This window comes from Rhinatrema bivittatum, chromosome 8, assembly GCF_901001135.1.
Source record: "Rhinatrema bivittatum chromosome 8, aRhiBiv1.1, whole genome shotgun sequence".
Classification (NCBI taxonomy): domain Eukaryota; kingdom Metazoa; phylum Chordata; class Amphibia; order Gymnophiona; family Rhinatrematidae; genus Rhinatrema; species Rhinatrema bivittatum.
In genome coordinates, this window is record NC_042622.1 from 275,765,641 (window position 1) to 275,787,783 (window position 22,143).

General features: G+C 45.8%; 1 protein-coding gene across 2 annotated transcripts in view; it reads left to right on the forward strand.

Annotated features, from left to right (window-relative positions):
- Positions 1-22,143, forward strand: part of PLEKHJ1 (pleckstrin homology domain containing J1) — a 48,951-nt gene that overhangs the window by 8,868 nt on the left and 17,940 nt on the right. For both annotated transcript variants that reach the window (XM_029610980.1, XM_029610981.1), the window contains exons 2-4: positions 3,668-3,735; positions 13,236-13,302; positions 19,469-19,559. In XM_029610980.1, the coding sequence (XP_029466840.1) occupies positions 3,668-3,735; positions 13,236-13,302; positions 19,469-19,559 (226 nt within the window). The remainder of the gene's footprint in view (positions 1-3,667; positions 3,736-13,235; positions 13,303-19,468; positions 19,560-22,143) is intronic.

Genomic DNA, 22,143 nt, shown 5'->3' on the forward strand with positions numbered 1-22,143 from the left:
TACTTGGGTGAGTCTTGCTGTTTTTATTGATGGAACTGTAAGGAGTGCTTTGTTAGCTGATCTTAGATTTCTGTTTGGTACGTGAACGCGGAGGGCAGTGTTAAGCCAATCTGCATTTTCGTTGTGTATTAGTTTATGTATGGTGCAGAGTGTTTTGTATTGAATTCTTTGTTCGATTGGTAGCCAGTGTAACTCGGCTAGGGTTTCTGTGATGTGGTCTTTTTTACTTTTTCCGGTCAAAATTCTTGCTGCGGTGTTTTGTAGAATTTGTAGTGGTCTGAGTGATGTGTATGGTAGACCTAGTAGTAAGGCATTACAGTAGTCGGTGCTCGCAAAGATCAGTGCTTGTAGCACTGTACGAAAGTTTTTAGTTGTTAGTAGTGGTTTGAGTCTTCTGAGAACCATGAGTTTGGCATATCCTTCTCTCACCTTTAAGGATATATGTTGTTTTAGGCTTAGTTCTGAGTTTATTATAATGCCTAGGTTCCGTACTTTTTCTGCTAGTTCTATGTTTTGGTTGATTTTGAATGATTTCATTCTTTTTGCGTTCTAAGTGTAGGAACTCTGTTTTTTCAATGTTAATTACTAGCTCCATTTGGTTTAGTAGTTGTTTTATGATATCGAGGTACATATTGGCTAAGTTTAGTGTTTTTTCCAGAGTTTCATCTATAGGTAGTATTAGCTGAATATCGTCAGCGTATATATAGTGTGTTATGCCTAGACCGGCTAGTAGGTGGCACAATGGTAATAGGTATATGTTAAAAAGGGTAGCAGATAGAGCTGACCCCTGTGGGACCCCTGTTTGAGGGTGTATTTTCTCTGACATAACGTCTTTGATTTGAACTTGGAAATATCTGTTGGTTAGATAAGATCTAAACCATTTGATAGTTGTGTTACTTAACCCTATTTCTTTTAGTCTATTTAAAAGGATTTCGTGATTTACAGTATCAAATGCTGCTGAGAGGTCCAGCATCACTAAGATATAATGTTTGCCGTTGTCGAATTCTCTCATGATGTTGTCTGTTAGTGCTAGCAGAAGTGTCTCTGTGCTATAGTGTTTTCTAAAGCCATGCTGTGATGGATACAAGATGTTGTTATTATTATCTAAGTGTTCCGCTAGTTGTTTTTGTATCGTTTTTTCAATTAGTTTTGCGATTAGGGGTAGGTTTGATACTGGTCTGTAATTGCTCAGGTTAAGTGGGTCGCTGTTTTTCTTCTTTAGAATTGGCTTTACAATTGCCCCTTTTAAACTTTCTGGCATGATTCCTTCCTCTAGTGATAGGTTCACTATCTTTGTTAATGTTGGTGAAACTGTGTTGGCTATTTTCTTTATTTCAGTGGTTGGTATTGTGTCGAATGTGTGCGGGGCTGGGTTTAGTTTTTTTAACATCGATTCGATTTCCATTTCAGAAACCGTCTCGAATGTTGTCCATTGTTCTACATCTTTTTTTTTTTCATTTTGATTTCTTGTTTTGTTGTAGCAGGAATTTTTGTTAAGTTTTTTATTTTGTCGTTGAAAAAGGTGGCTATCTCATTGCAACTATTTACTGGTAGGTTTTGCGGAGGGTTAGATTTGTCATTAGTGAGATCTCTTACTATTGAAAATAGTGTCCTTGGGTTGTTAGTGTATTTTTCTATTTTCATGTCGTAGAACTGTTTCTTTGCATTGAGAATTGTTTGTTTATAGAATGCTAGGTATTTTCTGTACTTAGGTTATCTGTTTTATTTTTTCTCCATTCTTTTTCTTTTTTCTTAAGGTTCTTTTGAGTTCTTTTATCTTTTCATTGTGCCAAGAGTTTGTTTGTTTAGGTTCTTTTACGTTGATGTATTTTACGTTGATGTATTTTATTGGGCGTTGCGCGTTGAATAATGATAGCGAAAATAGTGAGGCCTAGAAGTTGGGTGATCGGTGTAATCAGAATTGGAGTGAGGGATTTTATGTTGCGGTGTTGTGCTTGCCTGGTTGATTTTCCTATCGATGGTAGGCAGTGTTGGAGAATCGGGATTGTAAAAACTGGATGCATTCTGGGTGGTCGATCTGGCAAGAGTGGTAGACCAGAATGAGGGAGTATGGAGCTAGCAGGCGGAGGATGTTAGAGAATTGGATGAGAATAGGAAGGGAGTATGTCTTCCGGGGCTGCTGATGAGAGACCGTTGAAGAACTGTTGTATTGTGGTAATGGTGTTGCCTTGGCTGATTAAGGGTTGGCCCCGTGTGGGTATGGTAGTAGAGGGGTGAAACGCCGCCAAAGTTTGCTTGCAGGGGTAAGTGGAGCGGAGGTGAAGATTTGTAGCTGCCTGAGGGCACTGCAGTGAGATTGAAGGAATGGGCTGAAGTGCGGCTGTAATGAGGAGTATAGCCTGCCTTCCAGGGCTGCACGAAGGGGCGGGCCCCTTTGTTGCGCGACGCCGAGCTGGATTTAAAGCCCAATTGAGGCTGTCCCCCGATTGGCTGCTAGTCGGAGCGTCTCCTGATAGGATCAGGAGTGAAGAGGAGGAGGGCCCTGCTTCATGCCCTGCAGGAATGAAAGGAATGAAAATTGATATTGTAAATAAATATTCTTGTAGCAGGTGCTGTTTGGATATAGACATTTTATTTTATTTATTTATTATTTAAGGCTTTTATATACCGACTTTCTTGATACAAATCAAATCAACTTGGTTTACATCGAACTAAGCATAACTATAACCAACCAATCAACACGTGACAATTTAAAGGAGCATAAAGTTACATTATAACAGGGATGCCTTAACTGGGAGAAGGAAAAAAGAGACGGAGAACGAAGATAAATTACTATATACAATGGAATATGGGAGGGAGGCAAGGAGCCGACCTTATGATGACTTGTGAGCATAATTAGCATAATGACTTGTGAGCATAATTAGACATAGTGGAGATGGTCCAGAAAATAGCTACTAAAATCATATTTAGTCTGCACTAAAAGCCCTTAGATGTATGTATATGATACAGGAGAGGAGAGACTGGGTGATGGATATATTCAAATACCTCAAAGATATAAATCGGGGTAGGCAACTCTGGTTCTCAAGTGCCACAAGCCAGTCGGGTTTTCAGGATATCCACACTAAATATTCATAAGATTCATTTGCATGCATTGCCTTATTGCATCTCATACATATTCATTGTGAATATCCTGAAAAACCATCGGCTTGCAGCACTCGTGGAACAGAGTTGCTGACCCCTTAATAAACACAGCAAACCTTTTTTTCTTTTTTTTTTTTAGAGGAAAGATAGCTCTAGAACAAGAGGCATCCGGGGATAGGAGTAATATCAGCGGGGAATGGCCTTCCAGGGTATATGTGGTGGAGGCAAAAAACTAGAACAGCATTTAAGAAATGCTGGAATAAGCACAGAGGATCCCAGGCTGCAAAGAAGTGAAGAGCCAGAAATCACTGTGGGGTGTGGCACTGTACCAGAAATTTAATTGGGGAAACGGGATGGGTTTTATGTTCTCATTTTGCCTTCATATTCTCTCTGTATTGCTTCTTATCTCATAAGCAGAGTTTGCTGGACTTTACAGCAGGGGTACTAACAAAACGATGTTTAGATAATGGAACCGGGTTACAGGATATCATTTTGTGGCGCCCACCCCTTCCCGTATAATCCTCGTTTAACAAACATTTTCCATTTTTTTTTTTTTTTTGTGCAGTTCTGAAGAAACGCCTCATGAAGCTGGTGGTGAACTTTCTCTTCTACTTCCGTATAGATGAAGAAGAGGTAAGCAACGTACAGAATTCAGTTGAACAATAGACATCATTTTAGTAGTGACTTTGACAGGGAGGTGCACACAGTGTGCTAGTGTCACAGGTCTGGCACTAACCACCTGCATGGCTTCCCGGTTTTTGAAAATTTAAGTGCAAAATACCTGGGTGCTTTGCAGTTATGCAGGCTACTCAAAATTGCCCTGTTAATATTTCCCTGAAAGAAATATTGCACCAGGGTTCCCCTTAATACTTTCCTGATTACTGAAACCCTCTTAGAATTAATTGTAAGGATACATTTTAATTTTGTTTTGCGAGATATCATATACACTGAAATATAAATTAAGGCATCGCCAGTTCGTGTTGGGAAATCAACATAACGTGCACAAAGGATGAAAAAATAAATTTCTGTGAAATGCCATGAAGCCCAAAATAAGGGGGTAGGGAGAAGATGTGTATCAGGCAAGCAACTCCACAAAGAGAAGAGAGCAGTCTCACTCCGGATACAAATCAGCCTTAACCTGGGAACTCATTGGGAGCATCTTGACTAGCAGAAATGTTCTCCTGTAGAAGGCTTGGTTTTTTTTTCCAAATGAATAGGGTGATGATAAGAACTTTACTATCCTGAAATGAATGTTTCCAGGGAAGAAAAAAGGATACCTCGTGTGAATAGAATAAAAATAGATGTTTGGCAATTGTCTTGATCACACGAGAGCCCTTTTCAACCAAAGTCTATTTACATGCAGTAAGAGGGTAGTAGATAGAGTACAAAGGATAAGCCTAGGTCAGAGCCAGGAATCTCTAATCCAGAAGCCCAGGATCATCAGCTTGTATCCCAGGACTTTAAAGGTCTAGTTCCCCGTACATACTGGGATCAGTCCAGACTCCTGGGTTTATTCATCCCTGCCAGCAGATGGAGACAGAGAGAGAGCCTCGCTGACACTGCTTGATAAGCCCTGGTGCCTCCTGCAGTTCCTCAGGATTTCTCTGGTGCATAAACCTGCAGTCTTCGGTTACTTTTCTTTTTTGGGAGAGCCTCCCAGGGGTTTGGATCCTGAGGGGACCCTTTCCCTGTTTGGTTGAGCTGGACGAGCTGGAGCTCGGTGACCTTTTTTGTATGCTCGATCCTTGTTGATCCGTGTGGTGTAAATCTGGTGATCCAGATCCCTCCCCTCCACGAGGCCGCTCAGGCAGCTTTCGGCTCCTTTTTCTTCAGGGTTTTTTTTTTCCCCTCTCCTGGTTTGCTTGTGGCTGAACGGAGTTGGACAGCTCCCTTCAGCCTTAGAAAAAGAGTGCCCATGCTATATTTTATTTCAGTTTGGTAAAATTAAAAAAAAAAAGAAACAAACCCCCCCCCCCCCCCAGCACTACAAGCTATAAGGAGCAGCTGAGTGGTGGGGCGGTGGGGCTCAACCCCTCCCCCGTTTCCTCCGTGCTTTGCTGGTTTTATTTTTTTTCTCCTTTTCTCTGCAGTGAGGAGGGTTTTTTCCTCCTGCCTCGGAGGGGGATGGTTCGCAGCTTGGCTTGCTGAGCTTGCGGTGTGGCCCCGGTGAGTCTCGGCCATGCCGGCCTATGCTCTTTGAGGGTGTTTCGGGGGAAGGGCCCCCCCCCTCCTCCTGATGATTGCTAAACGTTTGAAAATTGAGCGGCGCGCGGCAGCCGTGGTTGGGCCCAGTATTGTTACCAAAGATCGCATCGGGCCTGCCGGCTTCCTCGAGGCGGGAGCAGCGGACATTTTGAATTCTGTTTCGCGCTCGCAGCCATGCTCCGAGGGGGATCTCCCTCTGCGGCTCTTCCCGGTTCACCCGGGTCCCCTAGAGGGGCGCAGGGTATTCAATGGGGTCTAGTAGGCAAGATGAGCTAACTTCAGGGCCTGTGGAGGATCAGGCCTCTTCCTTGCCTGTTGCTTCTCGCCTGTTTTCCCCTGATTTTGTACTCTGGCTCAGCAGGAGGGTATGGGATTTCCATAATTAGCTCTGGCATGTCGGGATCTGTGGCAGGGCCCAGTCGGTCGCGAGACATGAGTCCCTCTGGGATTCAGCATTTGTTGCGCCCGGGGGGGGGGGGGGCTGCTGAGGAATCATATGTCTCAGACCCCCCCCCCCCCCCCAAGGGATACGGTGGCAGTGTTAGGAGCACTCAGCGATGATCAGGGGCCACTTGACATGGATCCGGGGGATGACATGGGAGCCCCTCCAGTTCCGGCAAGGGATGAGCCCAAAATTCTCCGGTTGTTCTGGAGGGAGGAGTTGGTGCCCCTGCTCCCTCAGGTTCTCGAGAAGCTGGAGTTGAAAGCCCCTCAGGAGGATCCGGTCATAGGGGTGGATCCTTTCCTCGATGGCCTTAGGGCTCCTCCGACTGCCTTTCCCTATTACAGGTCCATGAAGCAATTGGTGGAGTGTGAATGGAATTCCCCAGACTCTGGTTTAAGGTAGGAAGAGCGATGTCGAAACTCTATCCCTTACCTGTGCAAACATTGGACCTTTTTGCACTTCCGAAGGTAGACTCGGCGGTTTCCACGGTGACTAAAAAGACCACTCTGCCAGTTGTGGGTGCCACGGCCCTTAAGGATGTTCAGGATTGGAAGTTGGAGCTTCATCTCAAGAGGATTTTTGAGGGGGCTGCCATTTGCTCCAATTTTATGTAGAGAGCTTGTGTGCGCTGGGTTCAGCATTTTCAGACGGGCAAATGCAACCAGGTTCCAAGGCTTCTAATGCAGATCGCATGGAGGCGACCGTCGCGTATGTATCGGATGCTCTATAATTTGGGGTGTTCGTTATCTTGGATTATGGGTTCCACTGTAGTAGCCAGGCATTTGCTGTGGCTCCATAATTGGTCTGTGGATGCGTCTACTAAGTCCCAGTTAGGTTTGTTACCCTTCAAGGGGGCACCTGTTGTTTGGGGAGGATTTGAAACAGTTGGGTGAGATGAAGGTTCACGAGTTACCGGAGGTCAAGCCTCTGAATAGGCAGGCTTTTCAGTCCCGGGCGTGTTTTAGGGACAGCAGAAGATCTCGTCCATCTAGAGGTACCACAGCATTGCAGAAACCGTTTCCACCTCGAGGCCCGGCTTGAGGTCTGTCCTTTCAGGGCGGCCGGAGGACTTTCAGGGCTCCCGGGGGAGTTGCAGGGACCAAGGCCTCCCAATGAGGCGAGGCCGGTTCACTCCGCCGTTCCCTGTATAGGGATCGCCTAGTGTGGTTTTACGGGGAGTGGACCAAGGTTACGCAGGATCAGTGGGTCCTCACTGTAATAAGAAATGGTTACACGTTAGTTTGCGCTTCTTGTTCGCAACCTGTTCCTAGTCTTCCCCTGTGGGCTTTTGGAAAAGCATCGCGCAGTTCGGGAGACTTTGCACAGGTTGTGTGACTTAGGGGCAGTAATCCTGGTTCCTCCGGACAAATGGGGCATGGGTCGATACTTCATTTGTTTCGTGGTGCCAAAAAAGAAGGCACATTTCGCCCCATTCTGGACCCCAAGCGAGTAAATGCGGCATTGAAGGTCATACAGTTTTGCATGGAGATTTTACGGTCAGTGTTTGCTGCGGTGCGCAACCGAGATTTTCTGGCTTCCCTGGATCTGACAGCATATCTTCATATCCCCATTTGTCAGGATCACCCGTGCTTGCTGACATTTGCAGTGCTGGGTCAGCATTTCCAGTTCCAGGCTCTCCCCTTTGGGGCTAGCCACAGTTCTCCGCACGTTCACCAAGGTTGTGGTGGTGGCAGCGGCTCTTCTGCGCGAGGGAGTGCTGCTGCACCCTTATCTTGATGATTGGCTGATTTGGGAGAAGTTGTTAGGAGCCGCACCACAGTGCAAAAAGTTATTCGTCTGTTAGAGTCTCTCGGCTGGGTGGTCAATTGGGCAAAGAATCACCTAGAACCATCTCAGATGCTCGGCTACCTTCGGGCTTGTTTCGACACGAGGCAGGGCAAGGTGTTTCTCACGGAGGAGAGAATGACCAAGTTACAGTCACAAGTTTGGTGCTTGTTGGCATTGAAGGTACCCCGAGCCTGGGATTTTTTTTTTTTTTTTTGCAGGTTCTGGGGTCGATGGACTCCATGCTGGAGCTAGTGCCGGGGGCCTTCGCACATATGCGGCTGCTTCAAAGGGCTCTATTGGAGAGGTGGAATCCACTGTCAGAGGCCTTTCATCAACCGGTCTTGCTGGAGTCATTCAGTCTACAGCATGGCATTGATCTGGAGATTCCGGATTGGGTGGTTCTTATTACAGATGCCAGTCTCTCTGGTTGGGGGCGGGGGGCGGTCTACAAACGGCAGTCAGCCCAGGGCACTTGGTCTTGAGAAGAAGCCTCATGGTCTATCAATCGGTTGGGGACCAGGGCAGTGCAACTGGCACTACTTGCCTTCCTCCCTCTGGTTCAAGGTCGCTCGGTCAGGATTCTGTCTGACAATGCGATGACAGCTTACATCAATTGTCGGGGTGGCCCTGGAAGCTCAAGAGCTGTTTCTCTGGGCGGAACAGTACTTGGTTCAGTTAGTGGCGTCTCATATCGTGAGCGTCGAATGTCCAGGCTGATTTTCTCAGTCGCGAGAGCGTAGATCCAGGCAAGTGGGAATTGGCGGATTCAGCAATGCAGCTCATCCAAAAGCGGTGGGGTTGTCCTCATGTTGATTTAATGGTGACTCGGCTCAACGCTAAAGCACATCGGTTAAGCCGCAGGAGAGAGTACGGGGCCGAGGGGGTTGAATCTCTGGTGGTACCCTGGCCGAGGGGGATCCTGCTTTGTTTTCCCCCCCCCCCCGTGGCCTCTGGTGGGCAAGGTGTTGCGTCGGATAGAAAAGCATCCCAGGGTATGTGGTGCTGGTAGCGTGGCCACATTGACCATGGTTTGCAGATCTCGTCAATCTAGCAGTGGACGGACTGCTACACCTCGGTCTCCTTCCGGGTCTTCTCCGTCAGGGACCCATATTTTCCGACCAGGCAGATCGCTTTTGAGAGGCGATGCTTGAGGCGGAAAGGATACCCAGAGGCCACACTTTTGCAGGCTAGATGGAAGTCTACTTCCCTCTTGTACGTTCGGGTATGGAAGGTTTTTGAGGCTTGGTGAATGGCCAAAGGGATACCGGAGGTTGGGTCTCGTTATCTCATATTTTGTCTTTCCTACAAGAAGATGTAGCTAAAGGGCCTGCCTTTAACTCTCTTAGGGTTCAGGTAGTGGCTCTAGCTTTTTTACGGTGAAAAGTTGAGGGCTACACCTTAGCTTCCCATTCTGATGTGCTGAGGTTCCTTCGGGGAGTTAAAAATTTGCGTCCTCAGTGCGAAGGTCTGTCCTCCTTGGAACCTTAATTTAGTTCTGCGAGTGTTTGTGTGATGAACCATTTGAGCCAATTTGGAGAGCGAACCTTAAGGACTTAACTCTCAAGGTCATAAGGACTTAACTCTCAAGGTCATAGAAACATATAGAAACATAGAAATGACGGCAGAAGAAGACCAAATGGCCCATCCAGTCTGCCCAGCAAGCTTCACACATTTTTTCTCTCATACTTATCTGTTTCTCTTAGCTCTTGGTTCTATTTCCCTTCCACCCCCACCTTTAATGTAGAGAGCAGTGATGGAGCTGCATCCAAGTGAAATATCTAGCTTGATTAGTTAGGGGTAGTAGCCGCCGCAATAAGCAAGCTACACCCATGCTTATTTGTTTTACCCAGACTATGTTATACAGCCCTTATTGGTTGTTTTTCTTCTCCCCTGCCGTTGAAGCAGGGAGCTATGCTGGATATGCGTGATGTATCAGTCTTTCTCCCATGCTGTTGAAGCAGAGAGCCATGCTGGATGTGCATCGAAAGTGAAGTATCAGGCTTATTTGATTTGGGGTAGTAACCGCCGTAACAAGCCAGCTACTCCCCTCTTTGTGAGTGCGAATCCTTTTTTCCACATTTCCTCTTGCTGTTGAAGCTTAGAGCGATGTTGGAGTCACAGTAAGCATGTGTATGTTTATTTAATAAGGGTATTGACTCCAGGCAGTAGCCATCATTCTGGCGAGTCACCCACTCTTCATTGGCAGCCTCTTGACTTTATGGATCCACAGTGTTTATCCCACGCCCCTTTGAAGTCCTTCACAGTTCTGGTCTTCACCACATCCTCCGGAAGGGCATTCCAGGCATCCACCACCCTCTCCGTGAAGAAATACTTCCTGACATTGGTTCTGAATCTTCCTCCCTGGAGCTTCAAATCGTGACCCCTGGTTCTGCTGATTTTTTTCCTACGGAAAAGGTTTGTCGTTGTCTTTTGATCATTAACACCTTTCAAGTATCTGAAAGTCTGTATCATATCACCTCTGCTCCTCCTTTCCTCCAGGGTGTACATATTTAGATTCTTCAATCTCTCCTCGTACGTCATCCGATGAAGATCCTCCACCTTCCTGGTCGCCCTTCTCTGTACCGCCTCCATCTTGTCTTTGTCTTTTTGAAGATACGCTCTCCAGAACTGAACACAGTACTCCAGGTGAGGCCTCACCAAGGACCTGTACAAGGGAATAATCACTTCCCTTTTCTTACTCGATATTCCTCTCTCTATGCAGCCCAGCATTCTTCTGGCTTTAGCTATCGCCTTGTCGCATTGTTTCGCTGACTTCAGATCATTAGACACCATCACCCCAAGGTCCCTCTCCTGCTCTGTGCACATCAGCCTTTCCCCCCCCATCGAGTACAGTTCATTCGGATTTCCACTCCCCATATGCATGACTTTGCACTTCTTGGCATTGAATCTCAGCTGCCATATCTTCGACCACTCTTCCAGTTTCCTTAGATCCCGTCTCATCCTCTCCACTCCTTCCGGCGTGTCCACTCTGTTGCAGATCTTAGTGTCATCCGCAAAAAGACAAACCTTACCTTCTATCCCGTCCGCAATGTCGCTCACAAAGATATTGAACAGGACTGGTCCCAACACCGATCCTTGCGGTACACCACTTAAAACCGCTCTCTCTTCAGAGAAGGTTCCATTTACCATCACACATTGTCTTCTGTCCGTCAACCAATTTGCAATCCAGGTCACCACCTCTGCACTCACTCCCAAGCTTCTCGTTTTATTCACCAGTCTCCTGTGCGGAACCGTATCAAAAGCTTTGCTGAAATCCAAGTATATGATATCGAGCGCTCTTCCTCGATCCAATTCCTTGGTTACCCAGTCAAAAAAGTCAATCAGATTTGTCTGACAGGATCTTTCTCTGGTGAATCCATGCTGCCTCTGGTCCATCAATTCTCCCGACTGTAGATAGTTCACTATTCTCTCTTTCAACAGTGACTCCATTACTTTTCCCACCACTGAAGTGAGGCTAACCGGTCTGTAGTTACCAGCCTCCTCTCTGTTCCCACTCTTGTGAAGCGGGACCTCCACCGCTCTTCTCCAATCACTCGGCACCACTCCCGTTTCTAGGGATCTATTGAACAGGTCGCACAGTGGTCCCGCCAGCACATCTCTGAGCTCCCTCAGTATCCTTGGATGAATCCCATCAGGCCCCATGGCTTTGTCCACTTTCATATTCTTTAGCTCTTCCCATACATTATCTACTGTAAATGGATTTTCCTCTGTTCCGCTTCCCTCCAGTTTCTTGTTGTGTAGAGATGGTCCTTCTCCAGGTCATCTTCTTAGTGGCCATCTGTTCCGCCAGGAGGATTTCGGAGTTGCAGGCTTTGTCATGTGGTGACCCTTTTCTTCAGGAGTCTTGTTGCTTACGGTTCCTTCTTTTGTTCCAAAGGTGATCTCTGCTTTCCATGTCAATCGGTCTGTTGAACACCCAGCTTTCCCAGAATTGGATGTTTCGTGCTGTATGGTCGAGAGTTTAAGCTATAGGATGTCCGCAGGGCTTTGCTGCGATATCTCAAGGTTACTAATGATTTCAGGAGGTCGGATCATCTTGTATATATGCATTGTGTTATAAATTTCTAATGTGATTTTTTTTTTTTTTTACCCTGGTTCTATGTAAACCGATATGACGTGTCATGAATGTCGGTATAGAAAAGGATTAAATAAATAAATCTTTTACCCATGCCTCCAAGGCAACCATTGCGAGGTGGCTTAAGGAGGCTATTGGGTCAGCGTATATTATCAAGGGACGTCTGGTTCCTGAGGGTTTGTGGGCCCATTCGGGCTCAGGCAGCTTCATGGGCGGAGGCTCAGTTTGGTTCTTCTTCCGCAGGAGATTTGCAGAGCGGCGACTTGGAAGTCGCTGCATACCTTTGCAAGGCATTACCCACTGAATTTGGGGGATCCGAACTCCCGGCCTTTTGGTGAAAGAGTCTTGCGAGCGGGACTCTCCAGATCCCACCCTCTCTAGCAAGCTTTGGTACATCCCATGAGTTTGGACTGATCAGAGTACATACAGGGAAAGGAAAATTGGTTCTTATCTACTAATTTTCGTTCCTGTAGTACCACGGATCAGTCCAGAACCCACCCGGTTTTTGGAGGGGGGAGAGTCCTCCGCTCATCTATAATCCTTTCGGCATACTCCTTTTCTTCATTTATTCTTAACTTAAAATTTTTTATAAGTTTTTATCAAGTTTTTGCATATAATGTTTTTATTTGGGTACATATCAATACTGCGGAACTGCAGGAGGCACCAGGGCTTATCAGGCAGTGCCAGTGAAGCTGTCTCTGTCTCCATCTGCTGGCAGGGATGAATAAACCCAGGAGTCTGGACTGATCCATGGTACTACAGGAATGAAAATTTAGCAGGTAAGAACCAATTTTCCTTTACCAGCCAATTAACATATTTCTCTCCCCACCTCACAGGAGGAGGAAATCTGCCCCATTTCAGCTTAAAAGCAATATTCCTTACAATATACAGTGCTGTATCATGTAATCCCTTAGTTACTTCCTTTCCACAAGAGCTTACAGTCTGTTTTGGGGTGGCCACACGCGTGCTGAATAGCTGTGCATTTCTCTTTTAGTCACATGATGTTAGAAGGGAATGTTGGGTAATAAGGTCTTGCATGTTGGCTCCTTCTGTGATAAGAACTGGAATGAAGTAAGGCGATAGATTCCTAACAGGACATAAGCTTGCTTTGGGTAGCAGCCTTTGCAAAGCTGTGTTCTCTATACACCCCATCCCTGCCTTTTCTTTCCTTGGTTGGTGGTGGGGACATGGAGGAAGCTTATAGGGGCTCCAAATGCTGTAATGAGGAGCATGTCAGCAGGAATATGGCAGGGCCTCATTTGCATGCTCATTGCATGACTTGGTGAAGCAAGACCTAGTGCCCACATGTTGACAGAAGGGGTTTTCCCTGCAGCATGCAAACAGCCTGCCTTGACAAATAGGATCTGTGAACCTGTATAGCATTGTTCCACTGGAAACAGCCCCTTCCTTATCACCTGTCAGCTCGGCCCCTGGCACTAATGCAGAACACTGGACAGTAGATGGAAGCCTGGTGCAGTTGGACCTAGCATAAAAACCACAGAATATAGATAGGAGAGGAAGAATCTGGCACTGGAGTTGATATGTTGGGCGGTTGGTCAAACAATGCCTGTTTCTGTAAGCTTGTCTTTCTCGTTCTAGCCCATTGGCGCCCTTCTGCTGGAGCATTGCATAATCACACAAGAAGATGTTGATGCTTTCTCTATTCGTGAGTTCCTGTATAATTCTTCCTGTTTTCCTGGTGGAGGGGCTGGGGAGGGAGAGATCATCAATTTCTTGTCAGGAAAGTTGTGGATGAAATATGCTGCCAAAATACATGAAAAAAGTGCAGTAAGGCTCGTGGCACTTGTTTCACTTTTTTCTTTATTTTTTTTTATTTAATATGCAGGAATGACAGCACCAAAAACTGGATTAGGGAAATGGCATCTGGTTTAAACATTCCTTGTGATACTGCGAGCTTGGCTTCTGCTATAAATGTATGCTTAACAGTTCCTGCAGTGTCACATGCAAATATTTGAACAGCATCAGTAAATAACAGGACTGTGACATTAGCCATAGAAAAGGAATTTGAAAGACATGGTGTCGTGATTTGTTTTATGCGGCCTAGCATCTGTTTAGGATAGGTGACATATCAGTTTAGTTTAAATAAATAAAATCATATGAAGTTGGACTGAGCAAGATTCAAAGGAAACATGGGAAGTTATGTCTTTACTGAGAGGGTGGTAGATGTCTGGAATAACCTTGCACATACAATAAGCAAAAGGCACCCCTCTCTTAATGTATTATACGCATTGACTCTGAGCAGTTAACAATAAAATTTATATGAATGTAAGATGCCGCATCAGCAAGCCTGACTATGTGTCCAACTGTGCAAAATTGGACCGTCCGGACTACTCATTTGCGGCTCTTACCGGCTGTGCAGCCTGTAGAGAAATTAAAGAGCTCAATGGTGTTCCTTCAGAAATGCATGCCCCCAGCTCAATGGCTTCAGGGGAATGTAAAGTACTTGTTCCTTAATGATAAAGCTATGTTTATTCTTTAAGAGTCACGCGTATAATAGATTAAGACAGGGGTGCCTTTTGCTTATTGTATTTGATTTACAGGACCCTTTGTGTGCTCTTTGTATTTGGGATTGGAATAACCTAGCAACACAGAGGGCATGAAACCCAGTCCTGTGACAGATTTTAAGCAGGCCTGGGACCCTGGTAGGAACAGGGGCTAGGAAGAATGTAGTACTGTAAACAACCCCACCCTTCACTCCCTTGAGAGCAGAGGCAAAGGGAGAGATGATGAGGAGAAAACCGGGAGGAGAAGGGAAGTATGATTTAGCAACACTGCAAGCCATGGGACATCCAGCTTAGAACCAGCAGGCTATAACTCTCTGGAAACCAAAAGGGTTGACAGCAGGTGCCTGGGGACCCAAGAGACAGGTTGTTCAGGTAGCAGTCTAGATTATAAAGCTTGGAGGGAGGGGGTAGTGTTGGATTAAATAGGAGAACTTGTATGCTTATGTATCCAGGATGGCAGAGAACCAAATCAAGTTTGCCTCCCACTTACTCCTTCCACTCTCAGCCGCAAGAGAAGGTAGATGTGGAGGTTTAATAATCATCTTTAAAGAATCCTGTAATCCAAAATTTGAAAATCTTAGTTGTAACCTTTACATTTGAGTTACTACTTTTGCATACATCAGGTTTTTCTGTTTGTCTTACTTGTATTCCTGCCAAAATATTGCAAACTAATTTATCTCCTTTCTTTGAACAATTACTGCTTGTCAAAGTTGACTTCAATAATATTATCATTCTCTGTGATTTCAATCTCTCTTTCAATGTTAATTCTCATCTTAACAATTGTGATGTATTTTTTGAAATTCTTGCATCATTAGGTTGGACCCAATTAATTAACATTCCTACCCATCGTTTGTGAAACACACTTGACTTGGGTTTTGTGAATAGCTCAAGTTTTCAACTTCCCTCAGACACATTTATTACTGAGGTACCCTGGTCTAATCATTTTCTGATAAGTTTTTCTATCACTCTCTCTAAGAATCTTTCTGACTCTAAAGTGCCCACTTCTAAATTGCATCATGTCTTTGTTGACAGTTCAAAATTCTCTGAAAATCTTCAGTCTGCCATAGATCCTATATGTTCAAATGAGCTCAATGACCTTTATCATCTTGTCTCTAGTTGGCAAAATGCTATATCTGCTGAACTCGATGACATGACACCTCCTAGAATTGTTGCCCCTACTAAAAAGCATCCTCACCCTTGGCTGACTCCATCTTTAAGGTCTCTTCATACATCCCTCAGGAAGACAGAGCATCTATGGCGCAAATCGCCTTCTGTCTCCACTATCTCCAACTTCAGATCCTTATTGCTCTTTTTCTATCTAAGGGGTCATTTATCAAAGGCTTATCGCACACAATACGGCTGTATCTTGTGTGATAAGCCTCTATCGCACGCAAAGTAGATTGGGGCGGAGTCGGCAGCTCTTTCACGGCGTTATTTGGTGCAGCAACCGGCACACTGCGGCCGCCAAAATTGTACCGCTGTGGTGCGAAGGCTGTGGGCTTTTGCAGGCCACCCCGCTACCCGTTTTCGCAAGATTCATCATTCTGCAAAGAATGATGAATCCAGGCCTAAGATTGTTATTCAATCTGACTACTTCCCGGTCTGCCTTAAAAGAGCAGTCATCAAACCTCTCGTTAAGAAACCCAACCTAGATCCATTTGATCTTTCTCATTACCGTCCAATTTCATCTTTGCCATTCCTATCTAAAGTCATTGAATCTTTTGTACTCTGTCAACTTACCACCTTTATAGAAGAAAACGATATCTTAGACCCTCATCAGTTTGGTTTCAGACGCTCAATGAACATGGAATTACTGCTAGTTTCTCTTGTAGACTCTATTAGAAGAGGCCTAGATTCTGGACAACAATTTCTTTTGGGTTCATTAGATATTTCATTCGCATTCGACACTGTAGATCATGAAATTCTTTGCTTCTGACTACGTGAATGAGGGTTATCAGGAAATGTGTTAAACTGGTTCCTTTCCTATTTATACAATCTGATGCAACAGGTCAAATATCGTAATCAACTCTCCACACAGCGTCAATTAAAATCCAGTGTCCTTCAAGGATCTTCTCTGTCTGCAGTATCATTTAATATATATCTAGCTTCGATCACCAAATTACTTGCTACAGTCACCGATGGATACAAAATATACACTGACTACATTCAGTTTTACATTTGTTTACAACCAATGTGGGATAAAACCCTGAAACATCTTCACCTTTGTTTGTTTGCCATTAAACAATGGCTCCATCAAAACAAACTTTCTCTTAACATTTGTAAAACTGAATTCCTCCTAATTCATCGGCCTCATTCAAATTATCCGCTTCAAACCGTATCAATTGAAAATACTACCTTCTCAATCAGTGCTCCAGTCAAAAGTTTAAGTGTATGGTTTGATTCAATTCTGTCATTCTGACCACACATCAAATCCACTATCAAAAATGGTTTCTATAGAGTTCATCTTTTGTCCGGTTTACGCTACTTATTGCATAACCATGATTTCCTTACCATCATATGTGCAATTATTTTTCCCCACATCAACTATTGCAACAGTCTTCTACTTGGTCTTCCATCTAATTTGCTATACTCGTTACAACTACTTCTCAATTCAGCCGCTAGATTAGTCACAGGCACCAAACTTTATGAACACATGTCTCCTGTCCTTGAAAAATTTAACTGGTTGCCAATAGAACAAAGAATTCATTAGAAAATCTGCATGCCAATTTTCAAATTGTTGAGCTCGTATTCTTGTTCCTGATCTAATGCGCTATTGAGAATCTATAAACCTTCCCGAGAGCTGAGATCATCCCAACGAGGTTTCCTTGACTTTCTAGCTGCTCGCCATGCCCACCTTACTATTACACGAGAATCTGCCTTCTCGGTTGCTGCACCAAACTTCTGGAACACTTTATCTATAGAATTCCAGTTAGAAGACTCCCTTAAATAATTTAGATTGGATCTAAAAATCCTTCAGCTGAAGCGAGCCTTCCGCTAATGCATTTGTAAGATTTTCTTTATGTGAATATTATCTGCAGTTTAAATTGGTTTGATTGTTTAATTGTATTTTTGTTGTCTATTTTATGAATGTATATACATGTAAATTACTTAGTGATTACATTAAGGGGCGGATTTTCAGAGCCCTGCTCGCGTAAATCCGCCCAAAACCGGGCGGATTTACGCGAGCAGGGCCCTGCGCGCCGGGAAGCCTATTTTACATAGGCCTCCCGGCGCGCGCAGAGCCCCGGGACTCGCGTAAGTCCCGGGGTTCTCCGAGGGGGGCGTGTTGGGGGCGGGCCCGGTCGTCGCTGCATTTCGGGGGCGTGTCGGCAGCGCTTTGGGGGCGGGTACGGGGGCGTGGCTACGGCCCGGGGCGGTCCGGGGGCGTGGCCACACCCTCTGTACCTGCCCCCAGGTCGCGGCCCGGCGCGCAGGAGGCCCGCTCGCGCGCGGGGATTTACTTCTCCCTCCGGGAGGCGTAAATCCCCGGAGAAAGGTAAGGGGGGGGTGTAGACAGGGCCGGGGGGGTGGGTTAGGTAGAGGAAGGGAGGGGAAGGTGAGGGGAGGGCGTTAGAGGATTCCTCCAAGGCCGCTCCGATTTCGGAGCGGCCTTGGAGGGAATGGGGGTAGGCTGCGCGGCTCGGCGCGCGCCGGCTATACAAAATCGATAGCCTTGCGCGCGCCGATCCAGGTTTTTAGCAGATACGCGCGGCTCCGCGCATATCTGCTAAAATCCAGCGTACTTTTGTTTGCGCCTGGAGCGCAAACAAAAGTAGGCTATTCGCGCGCCTTTTAAAATCCGCCCCTAAGTGATTAATACATTTTAATAAATGAAATGAAGGAAGGTGACCAAAACTGATTTGGATAAAAGAGTGGCTGGTAGCTGGGATATGCGGTACTCTTAGTGGGCATTGAAATAACTGGGCAGATGGGATGGACCAGTTGGGCCTTTATTTGTGGTCATGCTAGTTCTCTGGCACTGCTGCAGCTGCAGACCATTGCAGGAAACCACTGTTTGAATGTCCAGAAAGCAAAGTATGCTAACATTATGATCAGCTTGAACTGTATCCATCCTGCTTTTGATTTTTAGTTCTTTTGGCTTATGTGAGTGTGGCCAAGTTCTTGGAACATGTACCTCAATGGAAGAATGAGTTATATTGAACTCTGTGCACTTTGCTAATCTTTTAACCTTACCCTGCTATGTATGGAACAGAATGCTACTGTGTTGTTAAGGAATAAGAGGCTAAGTCTGTTTTGGGGGATGAGAATGCAGATAAATTCCTCCCTCCGTTTCCTCCTCCTTGGCCTTGTGTTGATAGTAGTGACTCCAGCTGCCTTCCAGTCCTTCATCCAACAAGTGTTCCTTGTATGAGAGGTATGTGACACACAGAACGGCATGTTTGCCTTCAAGGACACTGCCGTTATGTCCTGGCCGGATTATCACAGCTGCTGCATTAGGTAGAAACGTTTGTACTTCAGGGAAGACTGGGAGGCTCCTGGGACTGGCACAAGGATGGAGAGTTTTTTTCACCTCTAGGGACCATGGCACAGGCAAGGGCATACAGAGCCTTGTAGAGCTCACCTCTGGGGTGCTTGTTAAATCTGACTCCGTTGCATAGTGTCGTCTTGAGTTATCCTAATTTTTTTTTAGGTAAGCTGTAAGAAATAGTTTGGTTAATGTAATTTCACAGTGCAGATTTTCCCATCTCACTGATTACTTCCTGCCTCAGTTGGCTCCAATTCCTAGCATGTTCAGCAGGAAGGACAAGGCTGATGTACCCTGCCAGCCCTAGAAAAGGTTGGCGATACACTGCCAGGGCAATAGGAAGATTACAGATGAGTACTTGCACCCAGAAGTGAGAGAAGCAGCTCTTGCATTAGAGTATCTTTGCTTCCTGTAGGCTTAGTGGCATACATGATGTTGGCGACCTTTCAGATAAAGCAAACATCTATGTGTGTGTGTTTAATGTATTATTGTATCTGGAGTTCATTTAATTTAGCTCAAGGATCCCTGAACTTCGGCTAAAGCAGGAGCCAGCCAGCAGGGGCTGAAGATCTTACAGTCCCTGAACTCTAGATAGCATCTGTTCCCTAGCATTAATAGTGTTCATGTGTCTGTACACATTCCCTGTCCTAGAGAGGGGAAGTGACACAGTGAGTCGTGGTGAGAGCACCAGAGTTTCAGAATGGCGAGCTTTAACACTGCTAGGTTTAGGGTGGGGATTGCATTCGCCCTCTGTTCCAGCTCTGATGTCTAAAATACTTGCCTTGAAATAGCTTCCCTTTTCATTTATTTTCTACTTGCAGACTTTGGAGAGGAGTCGGAGAGGAAGTACTTCTTCAAATGTGCCAGCAAAGAGCAGTGTGGAGAATGGGTTGAGGCACTCACAAATGCCAGGTAAGGACTCTTTTCTAATAGAAAATGCCAACACACCTATAGCCAAATGAGCTAACAAATCACACCCTCCAAATCTTATTTGCTGTGCAGGGTTCTTGGCTCCAATCTTCAAGGAACACAAACAGGACGACCACAATATTCAAATGATTCTAGTCCTTTGACCAAGAGAATGCAAATATATCTGCTGCATATTCATTGTTGACATCCAGAAAACAGACTTAATTGTGGCTCTTGAGAACCCCTGGTCAAGAATACACAAGAGCCAGAAAAATGCATGTTACCTTGGTACAAAATGACATTATTTGTCGCAAGCTACAGAAAAGAGTATATAACTTTAAACCTGCCAATGAAGACTTCCATCAATTGATCGGCAATTTCTCTCCCTGAACCTTATCTTATGCATGATTTAGATTTATTATCTACATATGCAGCTGCAAAGCAGGAACACTGGGGAAGAGATCCATGGCATCCATCTAATGTTTAAAATACTTTCTCCTAGCGTGTAGATGGATGGACGCCGGGTTTATGTTCCCCTGCGAGCAGATGAAGTTGGAGCAAGCTGTTGTCACAGTGACCCCAGCCTGCCAGCATTCTCCGTCTCCAGCAGATGGTGGATGTGCATCTCCCTATGGGGAAGGATAAATTTGAAATTCTAAATTCAGGAAAAGAAAGCCCCACTCTCCTGCGGTGATACCTAAAGGTCCCTCCCCAGTTGAGAATTCCTGAGGCGATTTCTGTGGTCCCTCAGAGGTGTGCCTTCTGGTCCGGTAGCTGGGTTTGTTGGCTTGGACTTGGCTGCATTTTAAAACTGACATTGTTCCAAAATCCCAGCTTTGTATGGTAAGTGATAAAGATTACTAGGATAGTGGGGATTTAAGAGGTTTGACAAGTTCTTGGAGGAAGAATCCATAACATATTTTTAGCCAGGTAGACTAAATAAAGCTATTGCTTTCCCTGGGAGTGAGTAACTGGAATTAGATCTAATTTATGGGATCTGTCTGTTCTTGTTCATCCCCCAGATCAGTCCAGACAAGTGAGTTTTGCATCCCTACCAGCAGATGGAGGCAGAGAATAAAAACATTTTAGGAACTGCTACTTAACCGAGAGTGCCATCTGCAGTCCCTCAGTATTTCTCTGTCTCCAGCAGATGGTAGAGGTGCAAACCTGCAGTCTGGACTTTATTTAAAAAAAATATAGATATATAGATATGGATATGGTTTTAATATAGAATAGGGTTAGAAAGAAGACAGAAGTGAAGTTGGAGCTCCCTGAGGTGTTAGGCTCCTTTTTGGGCCATCCCTCTGGTTGAGCGGGGCGAGCAGGGGGTTGGAATCCCTGGCCAGGCTTGACTCTCTATTCCAGGGGGAGGGAACGTCAGAGGTCCTGATTCCCTCTCTCCCCCAGAAGCCTTGTCACCTAGTCCAGCTTTCTGTAGCAGCTAGGAGCACCCAGAAACAGGAAAGTATAACATCCCTTTGTTTTTCTGGGCTGCTCGGAGGCTGTTTCTTTAAGAAAAAAATAGTGTCGGGTAGGCCTTCGTTTGGCAGTGGCAGTCGGCAGTTGGTTCAGCGTCTGGGTGAGCAGGGAAGTGAGCGCGGCTCTTGCTGTTTTTTCAGCACCTGGGGCCAGCAGCACTGGCTTTTCTTTCCTGCTTGGGGTTATTTTTATCTATGGACCCCATGGCTCATCATGCTGCCTCCTATGGAGTGCGGGAAAGTCTGTCTGGCCTGCAGGGAAAGGTAGTTGCACTTCTTTGCAGCCCTTCTCTGCACCAGCTGTGCCTCTGGAGGTGAAGGAGTCTCGGCAGAAGGATCAGTAGGCAAATGCACCCATTCTGCAGACTCTGCCCAGGAGGCCCCGGATGGGGGTGAAGGAGATGGCAGCCATTTTGTCTCCATATAGCAGGAGGGAGTACAGGGACTCTCCTCCCCCGCTTTCTCCAGTACAGCACGTGGAGAGGTGCCAGTGGAACCAGGAAAGGACCTGGCAGCTGTAGAAGACAGGGAGCGTGATGGATTTTTCGTGGACTTTTTATATTGTTGTTACATGAAGCCTACCTCGACAAGAAGGAAGTGGTAGGTAAGTAGTCTGTCTTCTAGAAGTCCCAAAGCATGGCTAAGAAGCCTCGAGCTGAGGCACCTCCAGGGTGGGGGGGGCGCATTCTTCGCCTCTTGGGCCTGGATTGACCGACAGTGTAGGAGAACTCCTTTGAAGACTCGGATGGTGACGATCCTCAGGGGGATCCACGTATTGACTAGGGCATTGGTCAGGGTGCGGATCTGGCAAATGGCCCGATGGGTGCTGACCCTAATGCGGAAGGGGATGACCCTAGGGTGGTGAGGCTATTCCTTAAGGAGAAGTTGTGGCTGCTCATCCCCCAGGTCCTAGAGGAGTTGGGAATCGCTGTTGTGCAGGAGGATTCTGACAACGAGGGGGTAAACCTGATGTTGGATGGACTGTGTGGGCCGCCAAAGGCTTTCCCTTTGTCAAAGAAAGTGAAGAAGCTGATTGACCAAGAGTGGGATTTCTTGGAGGCAGGGCTGAAAGTGGCCAGGGCTATGACCAAGTTGTATCACCTGCTGGA